The sequence below is a fragment of the Dendrobates tinctorius genome, unplaced genomic scaffold (assembly GCF_039654945.1).
Source record: "Dendrobates tinctorius isolate UK_male_01 unplaced genomic scaffold, ASM3965494v1 ptg000094l, whole genome shotgun sequence".
In the NCBI taxonomy this organism is placed as follows: Eukaryota; Metazoa; Chordata; class Amphibia; order Anura; family Dendrobatidae; genus Dendrobates; species Dendrobates tinctorius.
In genome coordinates, this window is record NW_027361762.1 from 3,962,533 (window position 1) to 3,982,909 (window position 20,377).

General features: G+C 48.8%; 1 protein-coding gene across 3 annotated transcripts in view; it reads left to right on the plus strand.

Annotated features, from left to right (window-relative positions):
• The window catches only part of LOC141098687 (cytochrome P450 2D15-like), a 393,026-nt gene that overhangs the window by 323,479 nt on the left and 49,170 nt on the right, over positions 1-20,377 (plus strand). For 2 of the 3 annotated variants that reach the window (XM_073586654.1, XM_073586652.1), the window contains one exon: positions 12,686-12,827. In XM_073586654.1, the coding sequence (XP_073442755.1) occupies positions 12,686-12,827 (142 nt within the window). Of the gene's footprint in view, positions 1-12,685; positions 12,828-13,881; positions 14,302-20,377 lie in introns of those variants that run through there. The other variant, XM_073586653.1, reaches the window with a different exon arrangement.

Consider the following 20,377-nt stretch of genomic DNA (forward strand, 5'->3'; position numbering starts at 1 on the left):
GGCACAACACAAGGTTGAGACCCAGGATCAGACCCCCCTACGACAAAACCCCTTCCGCGTCCCTGAGTCTGTACGAGAGGGGAAGCGAAAAGAGATACAAGAGATGCTGCGTTTAGGGGTCATTGAAGAGTCAGATAGTCCCTGGGCATCCCCCGTAGTGTTAGTGCCCAAGAAGGATGGGACTACACAGTTTTGTGTAGACTTTCATAAGCTCAATGAGAAAACAGTGACGGATGCATACCCCATGCCGCGTGTGGATGAGTTGTTAGACCGGCAGGTGGGGGCAAAGTATTTGACCACCATCGATCTATGCAAAGGCTACTGGCAGATTCCCCTTAGTCCTGACGCTATTCCCAAGTCGGCATTTGTCACCCCGTTCTGCTTATTCCAGTTTCGAGTTGTGCCATTCGGGATGAAGAATGCCCCGGCGACCTTCCATAGGCTGGCTGACCGGCTTCTGGATGGTCTCCAGGACTATGCTTGTGCCTACCTGGATGACATCGCCATCTACAGTGCGACATGGGAAGAGCATCTAAATAACCTAGAGACAGTATTGGACAGGATCCACCAGGCCGGAATCACCCTGAACCCAAACAAGTGTCACGTGGGCAAAGCAGAGGTTCAGTATTTAGGGCATTGGGTGGGAAGTGGGAAACAGCGACCAGAACCAGCCAAGATTGAGGCCATAGCCAAATGGCCCATCCCACGCACTAAAACCCAGGTCATGGCATTTCTAGGGACAGCGGGGTATTACAGGAAATTTGCTCCCAATTACAGCAGCGTAGCCAAGCCCCTCACTGATCTGACCCGTAAGAACCAACCCCGCCAGGTAACCTGGACCTCAGAGTGTGAGGAAGCCTTCTGCCAACTAAAGGACGCCCTCACCAATACCCCTGTATTGGCCGCACCCGATCCAACTAAACGTTTCCTTGTTCACACAGACGCTTCTATGTTTGGATTGGGGGCAGTACTGAGCCAAGTCAGGCCGGCTGGCCAAGAACACCCGGTAGCTTACCTGAGTCGGAAACTACTGCCCCGTGAAGTAAGCTATGCGGCCATCTAGAAGGACTGCCTGGCGGTAGTATGGGTACTCAAGAAGTTGCAACCATATTTGTATGGTTGTATGGATGACAGTTTTCCCTCCTAACGGACCATAATCCCCTAGTCTGGCTTAATCGGGTCTCCGGAGACAACGCCAGATTGCTGCGGTGGAGTTTAGCCCTACAACCTCTGGACTTCACCATCCACCACAGACCCGGCAAACAAAACGGTAACGCCGATGGACTAAGTCGACAAATGGAACTTGTACCAACCCCATAAACTTCGGTCATCCCCAAACCGATCCGTTGAGGATCTGTCAGAGACACCGCACTACACTTGCTCATAGAGCCAGTGCGCGTGTCCTGAGTATAGAAGCAGTGCTAAAAGTTACCTGGGGAGCAGGGCCGCAGAGGTGACCAGGCGTGCTTCAAGCTAATAGTGTCAGGGTCCAGTCAGCGCTGGAAAGTATAGAGGCACGGGACCTGCGGACACTGAAAATGAGCAACCTGGCACAGGACCTATGGTCATGTGACTGCAAGGGGGCGGGGCTTAGCGTATTGCTTTCAGATATGACAGGACACCACACAACAACTCAGAGTCAGGCAAAACAGAGGTCACAACAGTACGGGCAAATGAGGTACAGGAGGGACAAACAGACGGGTAGTCAGACAAAGCCAAAGGTCATACACAAGAGGTCGACGTGGTACCAAGGGGACGAGCAGAGAGCAGTCGGGTCACAAGCAGAGAGTCATACACGAGAGGTAGCGCAGTACAAGAGGGTCAGGCAGAACTCGTAACAGGGACAGAACCAGATCACAGCCAAGCAGGCAACAAGTTATCAGGCACAAGGCACACGTATACAAGAGGTGACTTAACTCAGCCGAGGGCAGGAGTATAACTGACACCGGACCCAGGTCCAGTGAGCACTAAATAGCCTCCTTCTGCCAGAGAGAGGCAGCACAATTAACCAGATCAGACTGTGTATGCCGATCGCGTCGCTGAAAAGGGGGAGCTGTGTTACGTGCTACAGAACCACTCAGCACCCAGAATATGTTATGCAGTTATATGTATGCATAATAGGTTCTATGTTAGATGCATGTCCCTAATGCATCAGCCTACAGGCTGCGCCCCTGGGCAGAGGGGACACGATATTCTCCTTTTGTCCGCCCTCCCCCCACCTTTGTAATTCCCAGAGTAAACATCGGCAGGCTCCGGCCACCTGCGGCTTTTGTAATGCATGTCTTGCCTGCCGCTTTTCTATTGGCCTGCCCTCTGTATCTGTGTGATATATTCTGTGTCCTGTGAGCAAAGTGTTGTCAGACTGGAAATACGTGGAGAAGCAGTGATCTTTTATATGCACCCATGTAACCAAGGAATTCCAGCCAGCGACATTCATTCATACTCCAGCCAACGCAGAGCGGACCTCCGAAAACATGGGGTGGTACTGAAAGAGGTACTCCAGCTTGGTAGACCCTGTTACACTTGGATTTAACGCCCTCCTGATGAGTGTAGCGAGTCTTCTGGCGAATGTGTGTTTCCCAAGTTTGTTGAGGTGTAGTCTGTCTCTGGCGAGGAGTCTGTCGTACAGTTAATTCATACTGTGGTCCAGGAATCTGAATCTTTGTTGTCTGCACCATCGTCTTAGCCAGTTGTTCGCATCAAGGGTCCTGTTCCATCTTCTGGTGCCATGCCTGTCTACTGGAAGGATAGAAGAAAAAACTATACTTTCTTCCCCAACTCTTCAAAGTCCTTGCAGATTGTCGTTAGGTCCTTCCTTGCCGTGTCATTAGTGCCAACATGTATCAGAAGAAATGGGTGGACGTCCTTGGAACTAATGAGCTTGGGTATCCTATCGGTAACATCCTTGATCTTCGCACCTGGGAGGCAGCATACTTCTCTTGCGGTTATATCCGGTCTGCAGATGGCTGCTTTTGTGCCTTTCAGTAGTGAGTCTCCCACCACTACCACTTTTTTCACTTCTTGGCTGTACTTTTTGTTTTCAGTTCTGGGTGTTGATGTGTGCCCATTTCTTCTTTGCTTGCTGGTAGTGCCTCATCCTTAGGTGTGCCATCTTCATCCTCCACAAGGCATTGGTATCGGTTTCTCAGTTGTGTGGTTGGTGATGTCTCCATGGTCTTCTTGATTCTTTTGGTCACATGCTTCCACTCGTCTGCTTTTGAAGGTTCTCTGACACTTCCTTCACCTTCTGTGACCAGTAGAGATTCTTCTGTCTAGGAAGACTTCATTTTCTTTGATGAGTTTCAAAGTTGCAATTCTTTCTTCCAGACCCCGCACCTTTTCTTCTAAAAGGGCCAGTAGTCTACACTTCTGGCAGGTGACGTTGGATTCTTCTTCTGGTCGATCTGTGAACATGTAGCACATGTTGCAGCTCATCTTGTAGGTTGTCACATCTGCCATGCTGCTCCTAGATCCTGCTGACTTGCTGTGTGTCTTACTTCTTGTGTAATCTACTGGGTGTAACCTTCTTGTGAAATCTGCTGTGTTTTCTTTCTTGTGTAATTTATTTAATCAGGCAAGCTTTCTTGCAATAATGTCCTAGAGGCAAAGCTTCAATCCCTGGTTTGGTGATGTTTTCCAAGCAGCTGGTCCCTGCTGTACCCAACAATCTTCTTGCTGAGGGAGACTCTTCGCTTTTCCCAGAAGGCACCTGGAATATGCAAATTGTCCTCCTGAAGCTTCAATCCCTGGTTTGGCGATGCATTCTGAGGAGCTGGTCCCGGCTTTACCTAACGATCTTCTTGCTGAAGGAGACTCTTCGCCTTTCCCAGAAGGCACCTGGAATATGCAAACTGTCCTCCTCAAGCTTCAATTCCTGGTTTGGCAATGCTTTCCAAGAAGCTGGTTCCGGCTATACCCAGCGATCTTCTTGCTGAGGGAGACTGTCATGATCTAGGTTGGGGCTTTGCTTTCTGCTTCCCAGCCTAGTCAGGCGGGAGTTAACCTTCTCTGCCTCTCACTGGTGTGTGGGTGGCAACTGATGTCAGAGATAGTTCATGTCTTCAACGAGAGCAGCTGTCCTAGCGTATCCTGAGTGTGTTCTTTGCTACCTGTCTGCCCGTATTTGTATTTGCCCCGTTCCCTACCTCTGACTTAGTGTTTTCTGTGTGACTGTTCCCCGCAGTATATTTGACTTCTGACCTGCCCATCCGCCTTCCATTCCTGTTTTGGATTGTTCTGTCTGGCTCTGACCTTTGGCGTGTTTCTGGCTGTACTTTTGTCTTGTCCTCTTGTTACCGCACTCCTGACTGGTTTTTTGACCTCTGGCTTGCTTCAGACCTTGCTCCTGCCTTCCCCTCTGATACTGCGTTCCCACTGTTGCTGACTTGGATTGAACGACCTCTCTACAGCCCTCTAGTGGTGTTTGCTCAGCTCTACAAGTCTTCGCTTGAGGTGAGCTCTTATTACCTTCCTTCCTTGCCCTCTGGTGGTTGTCCCTGTATTGCACGACAGACTCTTCGCTTTTCCCAGAAGGCACCTGGAATATGCAAATTGTCCTCCTAAAGCTTCAATCCCTAGTTTCTGCCCAAGCTTTAACTTCCTGGCTGATGTCTTGAGATGTTGCTTCAGTATTGCCATATAATCTTCTTTTCTTATGATGCCATCTATTTTGTGAAGTGCACCAATCCTTCCTGCCGCAAAACAACCCCACAACATGATGCTATCACCCCCATGTTTCACAGTTGGGATGGTGTTCTTAGGCTTCCAAGTTTCTCCCTTTTTCCTGTAATCATAACGATGGACATTATGACCATAGGACATGTTTCCAAAAATTAAGTTCTTGGTTCCTGTGTGCATCTGCAAACATTAAATATGATTTTTTATGTTTCTTTTGGAGTAATGGCTTCTTCCTGGCAGAGTGGCCTTTCAGCCAATGTTGATAAAGTATTCGTTTTACTGTGGATATTGACACAATGTTACCAGCTTCCGCCATCATCTTCACAAGGTCTTTTGGTTTTGTCCTTGGGTTGATATACACATGTCGGACCAAAGCACGTTCATCTCTGGGACACAGAACCCATCTCCTTCCTTATTGGTATTATGGCTGGACATTCCCATTTTGTTTGTACTTGCGTATAATTGTTTGTACAGATAAATGAGGTTCCTTCAGGTATCTTGAAATTGTACCCAATGATGAGCCAGTGTTAACACCATGCTGGATCTCTGCTCTGACAAGCAGGGCCTCCGGCATGTCACTTCCTTCACCCTCGCTGCAGTCGGTTCTCCCCTTTCTCGTGCTCCGCATGCTTACAGCAGAGCTTCCAGCCAGGCTTCTAGCCATGTCCTTAGAGCATGCGCACATGTGCTCCTGCCTTCTTAAAGGGCCAGTGCATGCACTTGCTATTTCCTCCCCAGTCAATGGCTGTGGGGCAGTATGTACTGTATATATTGCTTCCTCTTCACTGAGGAGGTGATTGAGCAACCTTCCTGTTCTGCAGTTTAAGTTGTGTAAAGTTGCGTACCAGTCTTTGCTGCACTTCAGTGCAGATCTTGCCTGCTGCAATATGGTGCAGATCCTGCCTGCTGAACTCTGGTGCATACCCTGCCTGCTGCACTACGGTGCAGATCCTGCCTGCTGCACTCTGTGTAGATCCTGCCTGCTTCTCTCTGTGTAGATCCTGCCTGCTGCACTCTGATACAAACTCTGCCTGCTGCACTCTGATACGAACTCTGCCTGCTGCACTCTGATACGAACTCTGCCTGCAGCACTCTGATAGGAACTCTGCAGCAGCACTCTGATATGAACTCTGCCTGCCGCACCATCAAGTCTGTCCTTCCGGGTCCAGCTGCTGAGCGTCAGTTGGTCTGTCCTGGAGTAGCACCTGGCATGCATCGGGAGCCAATCCTAACCTCACCATCAAAGGCTGTAGTGAACAGTCCGGTGCACGCTTAGTCAGGCTCTCTGCGGTTCAAGTCACAGTGGTTCCACACCACATCCATGACAGTTTGCTCAGGCCATGGACCCCTCTGGATCCCGGATCTCATCAGATCAGACCATGTATCAAGAGTTCTGCTGACAGAAAGGCATACAGGAGAAATTATCAATGCAGTTGCAGTCCCTGACTACCAGGTTGGAAGCTTTAAACATCTCTCCAGAGTCTCCTCACATTCATGCAGCCATGTTTTCTCCAGAAAATTCTCAGTCAGTCTGCTTAGTTCGAGCTTCAGGTCCCCAACTCCCAGCTCCACCATGCTTTGATGGTAATCCTAAGCTCTGCCGCAGGTTCATCAATCAGTGCCGGCTATATTTTGAACTCCTTCCTCATCACTTCCCGTCAGACCTAACAAGGATAGCATTTCTCATGTCGCATCTTGGAGGTGAGGTCCTGGTGTGGTTGAATCCATTATGGGAGAGAGAGGACACAGTCATCTCCAATTTGTCTGTATTCGTAGAAGCCTTTCGCAAAGTATTTGATGAACCCGGGCAATCCACCTCATCAGTTTCCGCCCTTCTCCGCTTACGCTAGTCCAACTCATCTGTGGGACAATACGCGGTACGCTTCCATACTCTGGCATCTGAACTCGGCTGGAATAGTGAAGTGAAGTGTTGGTGGCAACATTCTGGTAGGGGCTTTCTGGAAACAATAACGATGAGATAGCTGGTCGTGACCTACCAACTACCTTTGATGACCTGGTCTCCCTCGCCATCCATATAGACCTTCGTTTCCAGGAGCATGCCTGTGAGGTGGCTCGTGAAAGAGGATCGTGGCACCTGGTGTTAAGGCTGGTGAAACACACCGAATAATAAAAGATGGTAATGCGGTGCGTTCGTAGCCCAGGGTTCACCATGCAGGGATGGTAGACTGCTGCTCGGTAATGGCGGACAAAAACTGGCGGTATAGCAGACACACACGGGTTAACTTCACCCGGTGAATAGGAGGCGAACCCTGTTGCTTCACAGGGCCGCAATACCGCAGAGTGAACACTAGTGTTTTGGTCACAGGACCCTGCCCCAAGGACATGGGGTTAGAGTCCTTCTAGACCCACCAGCGTTCGGCGCTGCAACTGCGATGCCAGGGAGAGACCATTACTAAATGCTGTTCCCTGTTAACAGCCACAGGGCACAGCTGATAGCTCAATACCACACGAGGTACGTACACTGCAGCTCTGGCGGACATCACTTACCAGCCTAAGCTTTGGGCTGGAAAGTGCATTAGTGGTGCACGGTGCAGCTCAGGCTGCTGTCGCTGAAGGTGCGGTACCGTAGTGCCTAATGTAGGGCTCTAGCATGTGATGGGAGCTGGGAGCACTGTGGCGCTAGGCAGTGCCACTACCTGGCGCTGACTGGAACTCTAAACTCTAACAACATACGTATTAGAGGGAAGGGGTTTCATAATGAGTCAGTCAGCGTTTCACAAGCACCCATCATCACACATACCACTACAAATTACAGACTATACTAGCGCATGGCCCAGCGGCCATGCAAACCTTTTCTAGCAGCGTCCTTCCAGGACCTTCCTGATGGTCCAATCCGAGCTGGAGAAGGACCTGAGCGTGTGACCCCCGACCTCCAATGAGAGGTTGTCTCACGGGCATGCTCAGAAGGCTGCAAAAAGGACTTAGCCTCTGGAGCTGCTTGCTGCTGGCTTGTGCGGATTGCCAAAGCTGACCCAGAGGTGGCAGCAGCAACCAACCTGACAGCACTAGCCTGAGCAAGATGCTGGGAATGACGTCTTTGCTGAGCAGGCTCCTCTGCGGCTGGGACTGAATGGGAGACCGTAGAAGGCAAGGCTCGAGATTCCTCCTGTGCAGGGGCAGGAATCCGACGCCTAACACCTGGCTCAGTCCATTCAGCAACCACTTGTTCCTAGACTCTCCCTTGTCGAGGCCTCCCAAGAACCCATGCATGTTGACCACTTTGCCCTTAACAGTCAGTGACAGAGGGATCACCGTGCTAATGGCCAGTGCCTGTATTGTGGAGACATAGGCCACTTCATTCTCACCTGTCCGGTGAAGTCGGGAAACTCCAGCATCTAGTGTCAGTAGGAGAGGCCTTCCTAGATGGAAAAGACACCTCTCAACCCCTGACTCTTACTGTGGCCATGACAACTGTTGATTCTCAGTTTATTGAGACTGTGTATGTGAATTCCGATGCAGCAGGAAATTTTGTCTTCCAGGCTATAGTGGATCGCTTCCAAATTCAAGTTCATCCACTCCAAGACCAAGAACATCTGTTGATGGGAGAACTCTTTGGGAGTCGGTTCATCTGGTTACTGAGCCACTTGTGGTCCGTATCGGGATGCTTCAAATGGAGAAGATAGTCTTCTACGTTCTTCCTCACATGTCTCACGCATTTCTCTTAGGCCTACCATGGTTACGACAACACAAAACTGTGTTGGACTGGTCAACTGGAGAGGTGCTCCGCTGGGGACATTCCTGTCATGAAAAGTGTCTGGTTCCAGTACGTCTGGCTAAGGTCCCGTCTTCTCCAGCACCGCTGCCCGGGATGCCATCTACATATTGGTCCTTTGCCAATGTTTTTGACAAAAAGGAGGCTGAGGCTTTGTTGCCCCATAGGCCGTATGACTGTCTTATTGACTTGATTCCCGGATCTACACCCCCTAGAGGTCGAATTTACCCTCTGTCCCAAGCTATGTCGGACTACATTTGGGAGCATTTGGCCAGGGGGTTCATTCAGAAGTCCTCCTCTCCTGCTGGTGCTGGGTTCTTCTTCCTTAAAAAGAAGGACGGATCACCCCAACCCTGTATAGACTATCGGGGTTTCAACCAAATCACGGTGAAAAATAAATATCCTATCCCATTGATCTCTGAGTTGTTTGACAGATTAAGGGTGGCCAGAATCTTCACCAAGTTAGATTTAAGGGGCTCCTACAATCTAATCCGCATTTGTCGGGGAGACGAACGGAAGACAGCTTTCAACACCAGGGACGGACATCATGACTACTGAGTGATGCCCTTCGGTCTCAGTATTGCACCGGCAGTTTTTCAAGAGTTTGTCAATGATATCTTCGGGGACCTGCTTTATTCCTGTTTTGTGGGGTATCTGGACAATATTCTGGTATTTTCCCTGGATTTGGCCTCCAACAGATGAGCAGTTCGGCAAGTTCTTCAGCATCTGAGGTAGAATCGACTCTACGCCAAGTATGAGAATGAGTTTTTGAACAGTCCCCCCTTCTCTTCCTGGGTTACATTATTTCAGATATCGGACTCGGGATGGATCCTGAGAAAGTCTCTTCCATCCTTAAATGGCCACTGCCTGTTGGAGTCAAAGTAATCCAGAGAGTCCTTGGCTTTGCTCACTATTATCATCAATTCATTCCTCACTTCTCCACTCTAACTGCTCCTATCCCTGCTATGACCTGAAAAGGAGCGGACAAAAAGAACTGGTCCTTCAAGGCTGAGGAGGCCTTCCATTCTCTTAAACAGTCCTTTTACACTGCTCCCGCTCTGCATCATCCGGATCTGAATAAACAGTTCTTCTTAGAGGTGGGTGCATCCTCATTAGGGGCTGGAGCTGTGCTCACTCAGAAATCTTCCTCGGATCGCCGTGTGTACTGTGTTTTTTTTCTCTAAGGCCTTCTCTGCTCCAGAGCATAACTACTCCATTGGTTATTGAGAGTTACTCGCCATTATGATGGCTTTGGGGGAGGGTGCAGTCTGCCCAGTGGTTATCTACACAGACCATAAGAGCCTGGTGTACCTTCAGTCTGCCCAGAGACTTAATCCACGCCAAACCAGGTGTTCTTTGTTTTTTGCCCACTTTAACTTTTTGTTGCATTTCAGGTCCGGTGACAAGAATGTCAGAGCTGATGCCCTCTCATGCTCTTTTCTGTCCGGGGACCAAGAGGAGGATCCTCAATTTTTCATTGAACCATCCAAGATGGTTACTGTTGCTCCAGTCATCCTGTCACAAATTCCCCCAGGAAAAACCCTTGTGGCTGAATCCGAGAAGGAGCGAGTTTTGTCATGGGGCTACTCGTACGAGGTGGCTGGTCACGCTGGACAAAGGTAGACACTACAGTTGATTTCTCGCCACTACTGGTGGCCATCCATGAGGAGGGAGATCTGTCACGGTCCATTTTTGGAGCCGTGGCAGAATGTGGATTCTTGTAGAAACCTTTTTCCTTTTTCCCCCGGTGGCCGCTGGGGTTTACTACAACTGTAGTTGTTTTTGGTGCTGGTTTTGACCCCGGTAGCCGCTGGGATTACTACACGTGTGAATTAACCAACAGGTGATGACTACTCCCCGCTCCTTCCTATAAAAGGTCGTAATGTGCAGTAATCATTGTTGGTAATATTGTTCATTTGTTATCCAACCGTGGTGAAGACTGGACCTACCTGTGGAGAGGGGGTTCAGCTTATCTGGAGCAGTGGAGTTGCTGCTGGATGCTGATCGGATCCTTACTCTGTTGCTTGGAGCTTTTGCAGCAGAGCAAAGCTAAGTTTTGGGTTTTAGTTGCTTTAACTCCGTGGTGTCTGTTTTATTTTCCTTTGTGAGTTAATGGGTGCAGTTCACTTTATTCCCTGTCTCACCTCCTGGGGAGGGGGTTGGTGGTTTAGCTCAGGGCTAAACAGGAGATTGGGACAGGTCAGGGACAGTGTACCCCCAAGTTAAGGAGAGTCAGGGCACCCCCTTAGCCTGAGGGGCAGTTCAGGGGCCCAGGTTCCACGTCTCCTGCTTTGTCCCAACTGCCCCGTGACAAGCTCTATGCTTACGTGGCTGCTTGTCCAATTTGTGCCCGCAATAAGGTCCCGAGATGACTTCCTACTTGTTCTCTCCTGCTGTTACCCATGCCATCTGGTCCATGGCAGCACATAGCCATGGACTTCATTACAGATTTGCCAGTATCCGAGGGTTGCACAGTCATCTGGATAGTCGTAGTTCACTTCTCCAAAATGGCGCATTTTACCCAGTTGTCTGCTCTTCTGTCTGCTCCTGAACTGGCTGACAGCTTAATCAAACATATTTTTCGCCTGCACGGATTTCCTCGTCACAGTGTGTTCGATCGAGGTTCACAATTAACTTCCAGATTCTGGCGAGCTCTCTGTAAACATCTTGATATTGTCTTGGACTTCTCCTCATCCTTTCACCCTGAGTCCAATGGGCAAGTGGAGCGTGTCAACCAGGTCCAGGGCATCTACCTGCAACACTTCATCAATGCCCACCACAACTATTAGATGAAATTACTTCCTTGGGCTGAGTTCTCATACAACTATCATGTTGGTGAAGCCTCTGGAGAATCTCCTTTCTACGTTGTGTTCCGTCGGCAACCCGAGGTGCCTCTTCCGGTAATGATTCCTTCTGATATTCCTGCAGCAGATGTCCTCTCCAGGGATTTTGTAAAATTGTGGAGGAATACCAAAGCCACTTTAGAAGCATCCCTCACCTATAAGACATGCAGACAAAAGTTGCCTGGATCCTCCGTGCTTCCGTCCCAGCAACAAGATAAGGCTCTCGTTCAGGTATGTCCAACTGAAGGTTGCCTCATACAAGTTGGGTCCTCGTTTTATCAGACCTTTCGAGGTGCTGAAGCAGATCAATGAGGTCTCCTATAAATTGAAGTTGCCTCCTTCTTTACGGATTCTGAATTCATTTCATATCTCTCTGCTGAAACTAGTTATCCTGAGCCCCTTCTTCAAGCATCCCAATACTGTGCCCATGCCAAATGCCTCGGATAACATTTTTGAGGTGGAGAACATCTTGGCCATGAAGAGGGTGAGAGGCAAGATCTTCTTCCTTGTGGACTGGAAGGGGTTTGGACCCGAGGAGAGATCCTGGGAGCCTAAGAAGAATATTCATGCTCCGAGTCTCCTCCGGAACTTTCTTAATGGCTTGAAGAGGAGGGGGTGTAAAATGGTGGGTACTGTTAGCGCCACGTTGGATCCCTGATCTAAAAGGCAGGGCCTCCAGCGTGTCACTTCACTCACCCGCGCTGCAGTCGGTTCTCCCCTTTCTTGTGCTCTACATGCTCCCACGAGCGCTTCCAGCCAGGCCTCTAGCCATGTCCTTAGAGCACACGTGCTCCCACCTTTTTAAAGGGCCAGCGTGTGCACTTGCTATTTCCTCCCCAGCCAATGGCTGTGGGGCAGTATGTATATATTGCTTCCTCCCCACTGGGGAGGTGTCTGAGCAACCTTCCTGTTCTGCAGTATAAGTTGTGTATCAGTCCTTGTTGCACTTCGATGCAGATTCTGCCTGTTGCAATTCGGTGCAGATTCTGCCTGCTACATTCTGGGGCAGATCCTGCCTGCTCCACTCTGATACAAACTCTGCCTGCTGCACTCTGATAAAAACTCTGCCTGCTGCACCATCCAGTCTGTCCTTCCAGGTCCAGCTGCGGAGCATCTGTTGGTCTGTCCTGGAGTGGCACCTGGCATGCATCTGGAGCCAAGCCTAACCTCACCATCAAAGGCTCTAGTGAACAGTCCGGTGCACGCTTAGTCAGGCTCTCCATATTTAGTAAATAGTAATAATTATGGTAATCCGATTTGACCTAAAATGGAAAAGGTTTATTCTGATTTTATGTCAAATATTGGGAAAAACATGCATATGTCTTATTATATAGTGTTTGTAAACTGATTTCAACTGTTTATATGGACATGATGTCTGCAAACATTTTTATGGTCTATTTCATTCTTAATATTTTTCATCTTTTTTCCACAGGGCACCACTATCATCACCAACCTGTCCTCTGTGCTCAAAGATCATGAAGTCTGGGAGAAACCTTTACAATTTTACCCAAAACATTTCCTTGATGAGAATGGAAAGTTTGTGAAACGAGAGGCATTTATCCCATTTTCTGCAGGTAAAGAAAGTCTACTTTGTATTAGTGATCATATCTTATATGCAAGGGTTATACATTATTGGGGCAGAATAGCTACTGTGATAACTTAGGGTCCCGTTACATTTACCGATGCACCAGCGATTCCGACAACGATACGACCCCGTCAGGATCGCTGGTGCATCGCTAAATGGTCGCTAGTGAGCTGCCAAACAGGCAGATCTCACCAGCGACGCAGCAGCCCGTCAGCGGTCGTTACTTACCTGTTACACGCAGTGATGATGACGACTTCCGCCTGCGTCCATGCGTCGCTAGTCGGCGCCAGCGGGATGCCAGCGAGAAGAAAATGGCTCAGGACGTTCGCACGATCAACGATATCCAGCGGAGGGCCGGGTCACAGGTACGTGTCACATGTAGCGAGATCGCTAGCGATTTCGCTGTTGTGTCATAAAATCGATGACGCTTTAGCGATATCGCTAGCGATCTCGCTATGTGTGAAGGGGGCTTTATGGATCGATTAGCTCTTGGGATGTATTTCTACAAGATAATGTTGGCACTCAAATAGGAAAAAATCAGAGGGTTTGGTTCTATGCAGGTCACAACCTGTTTTATTAGTTTCATACAAAGCAAAGCAAGCACTTAATTGTGCAAATAAATCATTGGTTGTCTGACCACTAATCACATAGCACTCCTTGCCATCTTAGGCTGATGGGCTCACTGGCCAGGAACTTAGAACACATCACAGTCCATACTGGTGACTCCCACACGTCTTGAAACAGTCTATCCTTCCCCACACTGGGGACATTTTATGAGCATGTCTCACCTTTTTAGAGGAGCTGCTGTTGGATATTGAGGCTCCATATATAGCCCACATCCTTGCCCGGCATGAATAGAGTAGAGACTCCTCTGTTCTTCTGTCATGATTTGTAGTCTTGCCCTGTCCTGTATTTTGTATAATATGTCATTTAACTTTCCTCTGGTTCATTTGCTGTAAATTAACCATGTCTCCTTCCCCCAATACTTTGCAATGTCTTGTGATGTACCTGGACCATAATCTAATTAAGGCTTGTGTCAACAGCTAGTGGAACTTTGGCTATTGTTTTCCTAAGCAGAAGATAACCTACAATACACATCCTGTAGACTAAGTGGAGCCCTTACATTTCTAGAATCTTCTGATGGACCAAACCATTGAATAGTAGGTGTGACCCCTACCCCCCTTCAGATGGACTGATCCCAGGAGCCCTGACAATACATTCTTGCTTTAAGATCAGATGTGAGTTGGATGCTAAAAGAGTAGGATGAGGCTGTCTGAGGAAGCTTCGGCCTCTGTGTGATCGTGGTGGATTTCTGGGACTCTTAAAGGACTATGGTTTTGTGATCTGGCACAAGGATTGTCGGGAGGTGCCCCCGAATCAGTTTCCTGTGGACTTATTTTGGGACTCTGCAAATTACCTTCGTGTTGTTCCTGTTTTTTGGTCAATAAATCTGTTGGATTATTCCCAGGCCTGTTGTCCCTCCTTGCTCTGGAGAATACTCCCGTCACATCTTCTCTACCAGAATATAACTTATTGTATATACCGGTACTGGAGTATAAGCAGAATTCTTCAGCACTTTTTTTTGTGCTGAAAAACCCCTTTCGACTTATACTCGAGTGAGGGTCCCAGAAGACGAAGAGAGAGCAGCAGTGGCGGCTCAGCAGGTGACCGGAGACAGGAGCTGGCTGCTGTGGCTAAAGCCTGTGCCTGCTGCTAAAGAGAAAATAATATTCACTGCGCAGACAATGAATATTCATTTCTCTTTAATAGGGGGCACAGTAGTCGCAGTCAGTGGCTTCCTGCAGTGACCGAGAGATCATGTGAGTCCACTGTTTAAGGGAATGAATATTTACTGCCCTTTTATAGGCATGGAGGGCAGTGAATATTCATTCCCTTAAGTGGCAGCACACATGATCACCCCACTGCTACAGCTACTGGCACCAGACCAATACGCTGATTAGGAAGCGCAGGAACAGTAAATAGGATGTTTTTTTTTTTTAATGGATGGGGATGAGGAGCCATGCATACCAGGATAGGGATCAAGAGCCATGCATACCAGGATAGGGAAGAGCAACCATACATACAATGATAGGGATGAAGAGCCATGCATACAAGGATAGAGATGAGAGCCATGCATACCAGGATAGGGATGAGGGGGCCTTGCATAACAGGATAGGGATAATGGGGCCATGCATACCAGGATAGAGATAAGGGGGCCATGCATACCAGGTTAGGGATGAGGGGCCATGCATACAAGGATAGGGATAAGGGGGCCTTGCATACCAGGATAGGGATGAGGAACCATGCATACCAGGATAGGGATGAGGAGCCATGCATACCAGGATAGGGATGAGGAGGCCATGCATACTAGGATAGGAATGAGTGGCCATGCATACCAGAATAGGGATGAGGGAGTCAGGCATACCAGGATAGGGATGAGGGGGCCATGCATATCAGGATGGGGATTAGGGGACAATGGACACCAGGATGGGATTAAGGGACAATGCACAAGGGACAAGGGACTATTATACTCAAGTCAATAAAGTTTTCCTATTTTTTTGTGGTAAAATTAGGTGCCTCAGCGTATACTCGGGTCGGCTTATATTCAAGTACATACATGGCCAAAATTGTTGGTACCCCTCCTTCAATGACAGAAAATCCCGCAATCGTCACAGAAATAACTTGAATCTGACAAAAGTAATAATAAATAAGAAATCTATGAAAATGAACAAATGAAAGTCAGACATTTCTTTTAAACCATGCTTCCATAGAATTTTTAAAAAAATGAAACTCATGAAATAGGCCTGGACAGAAATGATGGTACCCTTAACTTATCCCCCGGAGCTTTTTCCGGTTTTGGTTTTTCGCTCCCCTTCTTCCCAGAGCCATAACTTTATTTTTCCCTCAATATGGCCATGTGAGGGTTTGTTTTTGCGGGACGAGTTGTACTTTTGAATGACACCATTGATTTTACTATGTCATGTACTAGAAAACAGGAAAAAAATTCCAAGTGCGGTGAAATTGCAAAAAAAAGTGCAATCCCACACTTATTTTTTGCTTGGCTTTTTGTACTAGGTTCACTAAATACTAAAACTGACCTGCCATTATGATTCTCCAGGTCATTATGAGTTCATAGACACCAAACATGTCTAGGTTCTTTTTTATCGAAGTAGTGAAAAAATATTCCAAACTTTATTAAGAAAAAAATTGCACCATTTTCAATACCTGCAGCATCTCGATTTTTCATGATCTAGGGTTGGGTAGCGGCTCATTTTTGCGTGCCAAGTTGACGTTTTTATTGATACCATTTTGGGGCAGATATAGTCCTTTGATCGCCCGCCGTTGCATTTCAATACAATGTCGTGGCGACCAAAAAACATAATTTTGGCGTTTTGACTTTTTTTCTCTCTACGCCACTTAGCGATCAGGTTAATCTTTTTTTATTGATAGATCAGGCAATCCTGAACGCGGCGATACCAAATATGTCCATGTTTGATTTTATTTTTATTGTTTAATTTTGGATGTGCCGAAAGGGGGTGATTTGAACTTTCATATTTATTTTAATTTTTTTATATTTTTAAAAACATTTTCTTTTTACTTTTGGCATGCTTCAATAGTCTCCATGGGAGACTAGAAGAAGCCACAACCCAATCGGCTCAGCTACATAGAGGCAGATTGCCACTATATAGCAGATTTACTCACTTGCTATGAGCGCCGAACACTGGGTGGCGTTCGTAGCAATCCGGCTCTGACAACCATATAGGTCTCCAGGAGATCTCTGGTTGTCAAGCCAACACACTGGTGACCCGCTATCACGTGACGTGGGTCACTGGTGTGCATATTTCTGGCACGATTGCAGTAATTGCTTGTTAAATGCCGCTGTCAGAATTTGGCAGTGGCATTTATTGGGTTAATAGCCACGAGTGGATCGTGATTACACCCGCTGCTATTGCGGGCGCATGTCAGTTGTTCAAAACATCTGACATAACCCTGGAAAGATGTGGGCTCATCTCTGGAGCCCACATCAAAGGGAGGGAGTTCAACATTGGCGTAAATGTAAGCCCAATGTCGGAAAGGGGTTAATATTTTGTTGCACAACATTTTGAGGCAATCACTGCAATCAAACGATTCCTGTAACTGTCAATGAGACTTCTGCACCTTTTGACAGGTATTTTGGCCCACTCCTCAAGAGCAAACTGCTCCAGTTGTTGTTTGAAGGTTGCCTTTCCAAATGGCATGTTTCAGCTCTTTCCATAAATGCTCAATAGGATTTAGGTCAAGGCTCACAGAAGGCCACTTCAGAATAGTCCATTGTTTTCCTTTTAGCCATTCATGGGTGTTTTTAGCTGTGTTTTGGGTCATTATCCTGTTGCAAGACCCATGACCTGCAGCTGAGTCCAAGCTTTCTGACACTGGGCAACACATTTCTCTCTAGAATCCCTTGATAGTCTTGAGATTTCATTGTACCCTGCACAGATTCTAGACACCCTGTGCCAGTTGCAGCAAAGCAGCCTCAGTACATAACAGAGCCTCCTCCATGCTTCACAGTAGGGGCAGTGTTCTTTTCTTGTTATGCTTCATTTTTCCATCTGTGAACATAGAGCTGATGTACCTTGTCAAAAAGATCCATTTTTGTCTCATCTGTCCATAGGACATTCTCCCAGAAGTTTTTGTGGCTTGTCAATATGGGGTTTGGCAAATTCCAGTCTGACTTTTTTATGATTTTTTTCAACAATGGTGTCCTCCTTGGTTGTCTCCCATGAAGTCCACTTTGGCTCATACAATGACCGATGGTGAGATCTGACACTGAGGTTCTTGAGCTTGAAGTTCAACTTTAATCTGTTTAGAAGTTTTGCTGGGCTCTTTTGTTACCATTAGTACTATCTGTCTCTTTAATTTGACAGAAATATTTTGTGGCGCCCCTGAGGGTTCAGTTGCCACAGAGGTACTGCACCTCCTCCTGAGGTGTGGTGCCCCACCATCCAGGTAAGTTGGAGGCTCCTAACCACGCTCCAACACTTGCATCCCACACAACACAGTAGTTCAGTAAAGCCACAATGCGGCTCCCTGCTTGGAGTGTATTAGAGCACCTTTGGTGGCTCCCTGCTTGGAACACGAAACGTGCTGGGAGGCGGGTGGAGTTAGAATACATAAAAGAGCGGGAAGGTTTAGAAATTCAGTCATTCAGTTGAGTTCAGAGTGAGAGAGGATCCCTGAGAGAGGGATGGAGGAAGGAGGTGCTGCAGCAGATCACAGTGACCGGGGTCTGCTGGCACGGGAAAGGAAAGAAGGAGAAAGACATTGAACAGAAACCTGATCTTCCATAAGAAGGAAAGACTAGTAAGGAACGGAGGAGTAAAAGGGAACAGAGGACGTGGGTTAGAAGAGAACCCTGCCTAGAAGTTCTAAGCACGAGGCCAGGGCCTGGTCTCCGAGGTTGTATGGATACAAATGGTCCTGCAGCAGACACCGGAGGGGTAGTGGGGGCTGTAAATGCACTACTCCCATCTCAGACTTGGGGGCACAACAGCAACATTGATAGTGAGCCAGGACTCAGGAGAAAGGAGTCCCTGAAACAGGCCACAGCTGTCTGCCATACAAGGAAAGTTCTTGGGAACATCTGTCAGGAGGAACTCCAGTGTAACTCAGTACTAGGAGTACTTCACCCAAAAGGCACTATAAGAGGAGACGTTCAGAGAGGCACATTTTGGTGGAGTGTTGGAAGGGAGCATTCCATCTGGCCTGGAGGTTGACTGGGCCCCTAACCCGGAGGACACAGCACGGAGGCAGGCACTTGTGTGTACTACAGACTGTGAGTAAAGCTTTGGAACTACAAGCCCTGGTGTCCTCCATTTATTCCTGCGCCAACACACCCTGTACCGCTACATCTGGATACCAGCTTCTACACTGCCTGCGCCTCTCCTCTACCCCTACATTTACACTGCCCTGGGACTACAGATCCACCTGTGGGGAGCTTCACCATCTTGGCTGCAACACACCACCAGTCCCAGAGGATCTGCATGCAGCGTTGGCTTAACATCTCACTTGCTGAACACCACAGGTGGCGTCACGAACTATTCATTCAATTAACTACATTCCACCAATCTCCCTATTACTTGGGCGCCCAGCGCCACGGACCGGGTCACTGCTGCTGTGACACATCCCATTGATACCAGCCCGGTACCGAGTACCCCACAGCCCTGGGAGGGCGACCCAACTTGGCATCACGAACAGGATGATGAGACCCGATGCCATCGGGTTCTGTGTGCCTAAGACTTAAAGTTTTTGAAAATGTACAGAAGACCCAATTTAATAGACTGTAAAATGAACGCTAAAAATGGCTGCTGGTGCGGTGAAGAAGGGCGTGATAACATGGGAGGTCCTAAGAAAAGACCGCGAACTGTCCTGGGCCTCCCCTGCCTGAATTACTATGCAATATGCGATATGGCCCACCCCCCGAGGGGTCCGTATACTGGCTTGGTATGGAGGAGTTGGAAGAAGACGCCGCCCCCAGAAGGAGGAGCAGTAGCCAGTGGTGGGAAAAGAGCCGAGACAGGAAGAACGCCAGAACGCCATCTTGGAAGGAGACGGGAGGAGGCCTGCGGTGCGCAAGGAGGTTATGCTGGATCTCCCCGGCGCCGTGGCTGAAGGCTCCGACCCAGTGTCCGAGATGAACCTCCAGCAGCTGGAGGACGAAAGAGCCCAGCTGATGCGCCACCTGCAACTGAGGCAGGAAGCGCTATGAATCTTAAATCTGCAGCGCGCTCAGGAGGGGCCTACACCTGCGGTACCCGCAACACCGGTACCCGCCGCTGCTGCACCGGATCTTTTCCAGGCAGACTCTGTGGAGCCTGCGACGGCTGCCATGCCCCCGGCAGCATCCATTGTCCCCTCTCTGCCGTCACCACCGGAGGAGCTGTCTGAGGCCTTGGGAGCCGAAGTGGAGGAAGAAGAGCTCCCGTGCGGACCTGACGCGGCTGTGCAGGTCCCTCCAAAGACCCCTTTAGGCCCAGAGCTGCCGGTTGCTCCACTGTCGCCCCCGATATCCCACCGAACAGCATCCACTGCCACCGTGCCTGCACCAGAGCAGAGATCACACAACGCCAGGAGGCTCCAGGTATGTCTGATGCCCCTACACCTGGGAAGGCCCTGGGGATTACCACGGTCGCAGCGACTGGCCAGGTCATGTTAGATCTGGTCTGGGACCGGGATACCAGTCCCCCAGGGAACACACCGGAACCCCTAATGGTGGTGCCGCGGTACACAACGAGCTGGGATCGGTCTCGGGAAAAATGGGAGGAAGATGAAAATTGGGCTAGCTGCCAAGCGACCATAGGCCAGCTGGCAGCCGAGCAACGGGCGAGGGAGCAGCGCAAGCTGGCTGTGCTGGGCCCTGATTTTGACCGGAAAGAGCAGGTCCGTGCCGGTCACTATGGTCCCCGGGACTCAGCAGGTTGGGGATGCGTTCTAAATGTGAACCACGAGAGGGGGTTCGGCTTCATCCATGACCCCAGCCGAATCTCCGATCTGTTCTTCAAT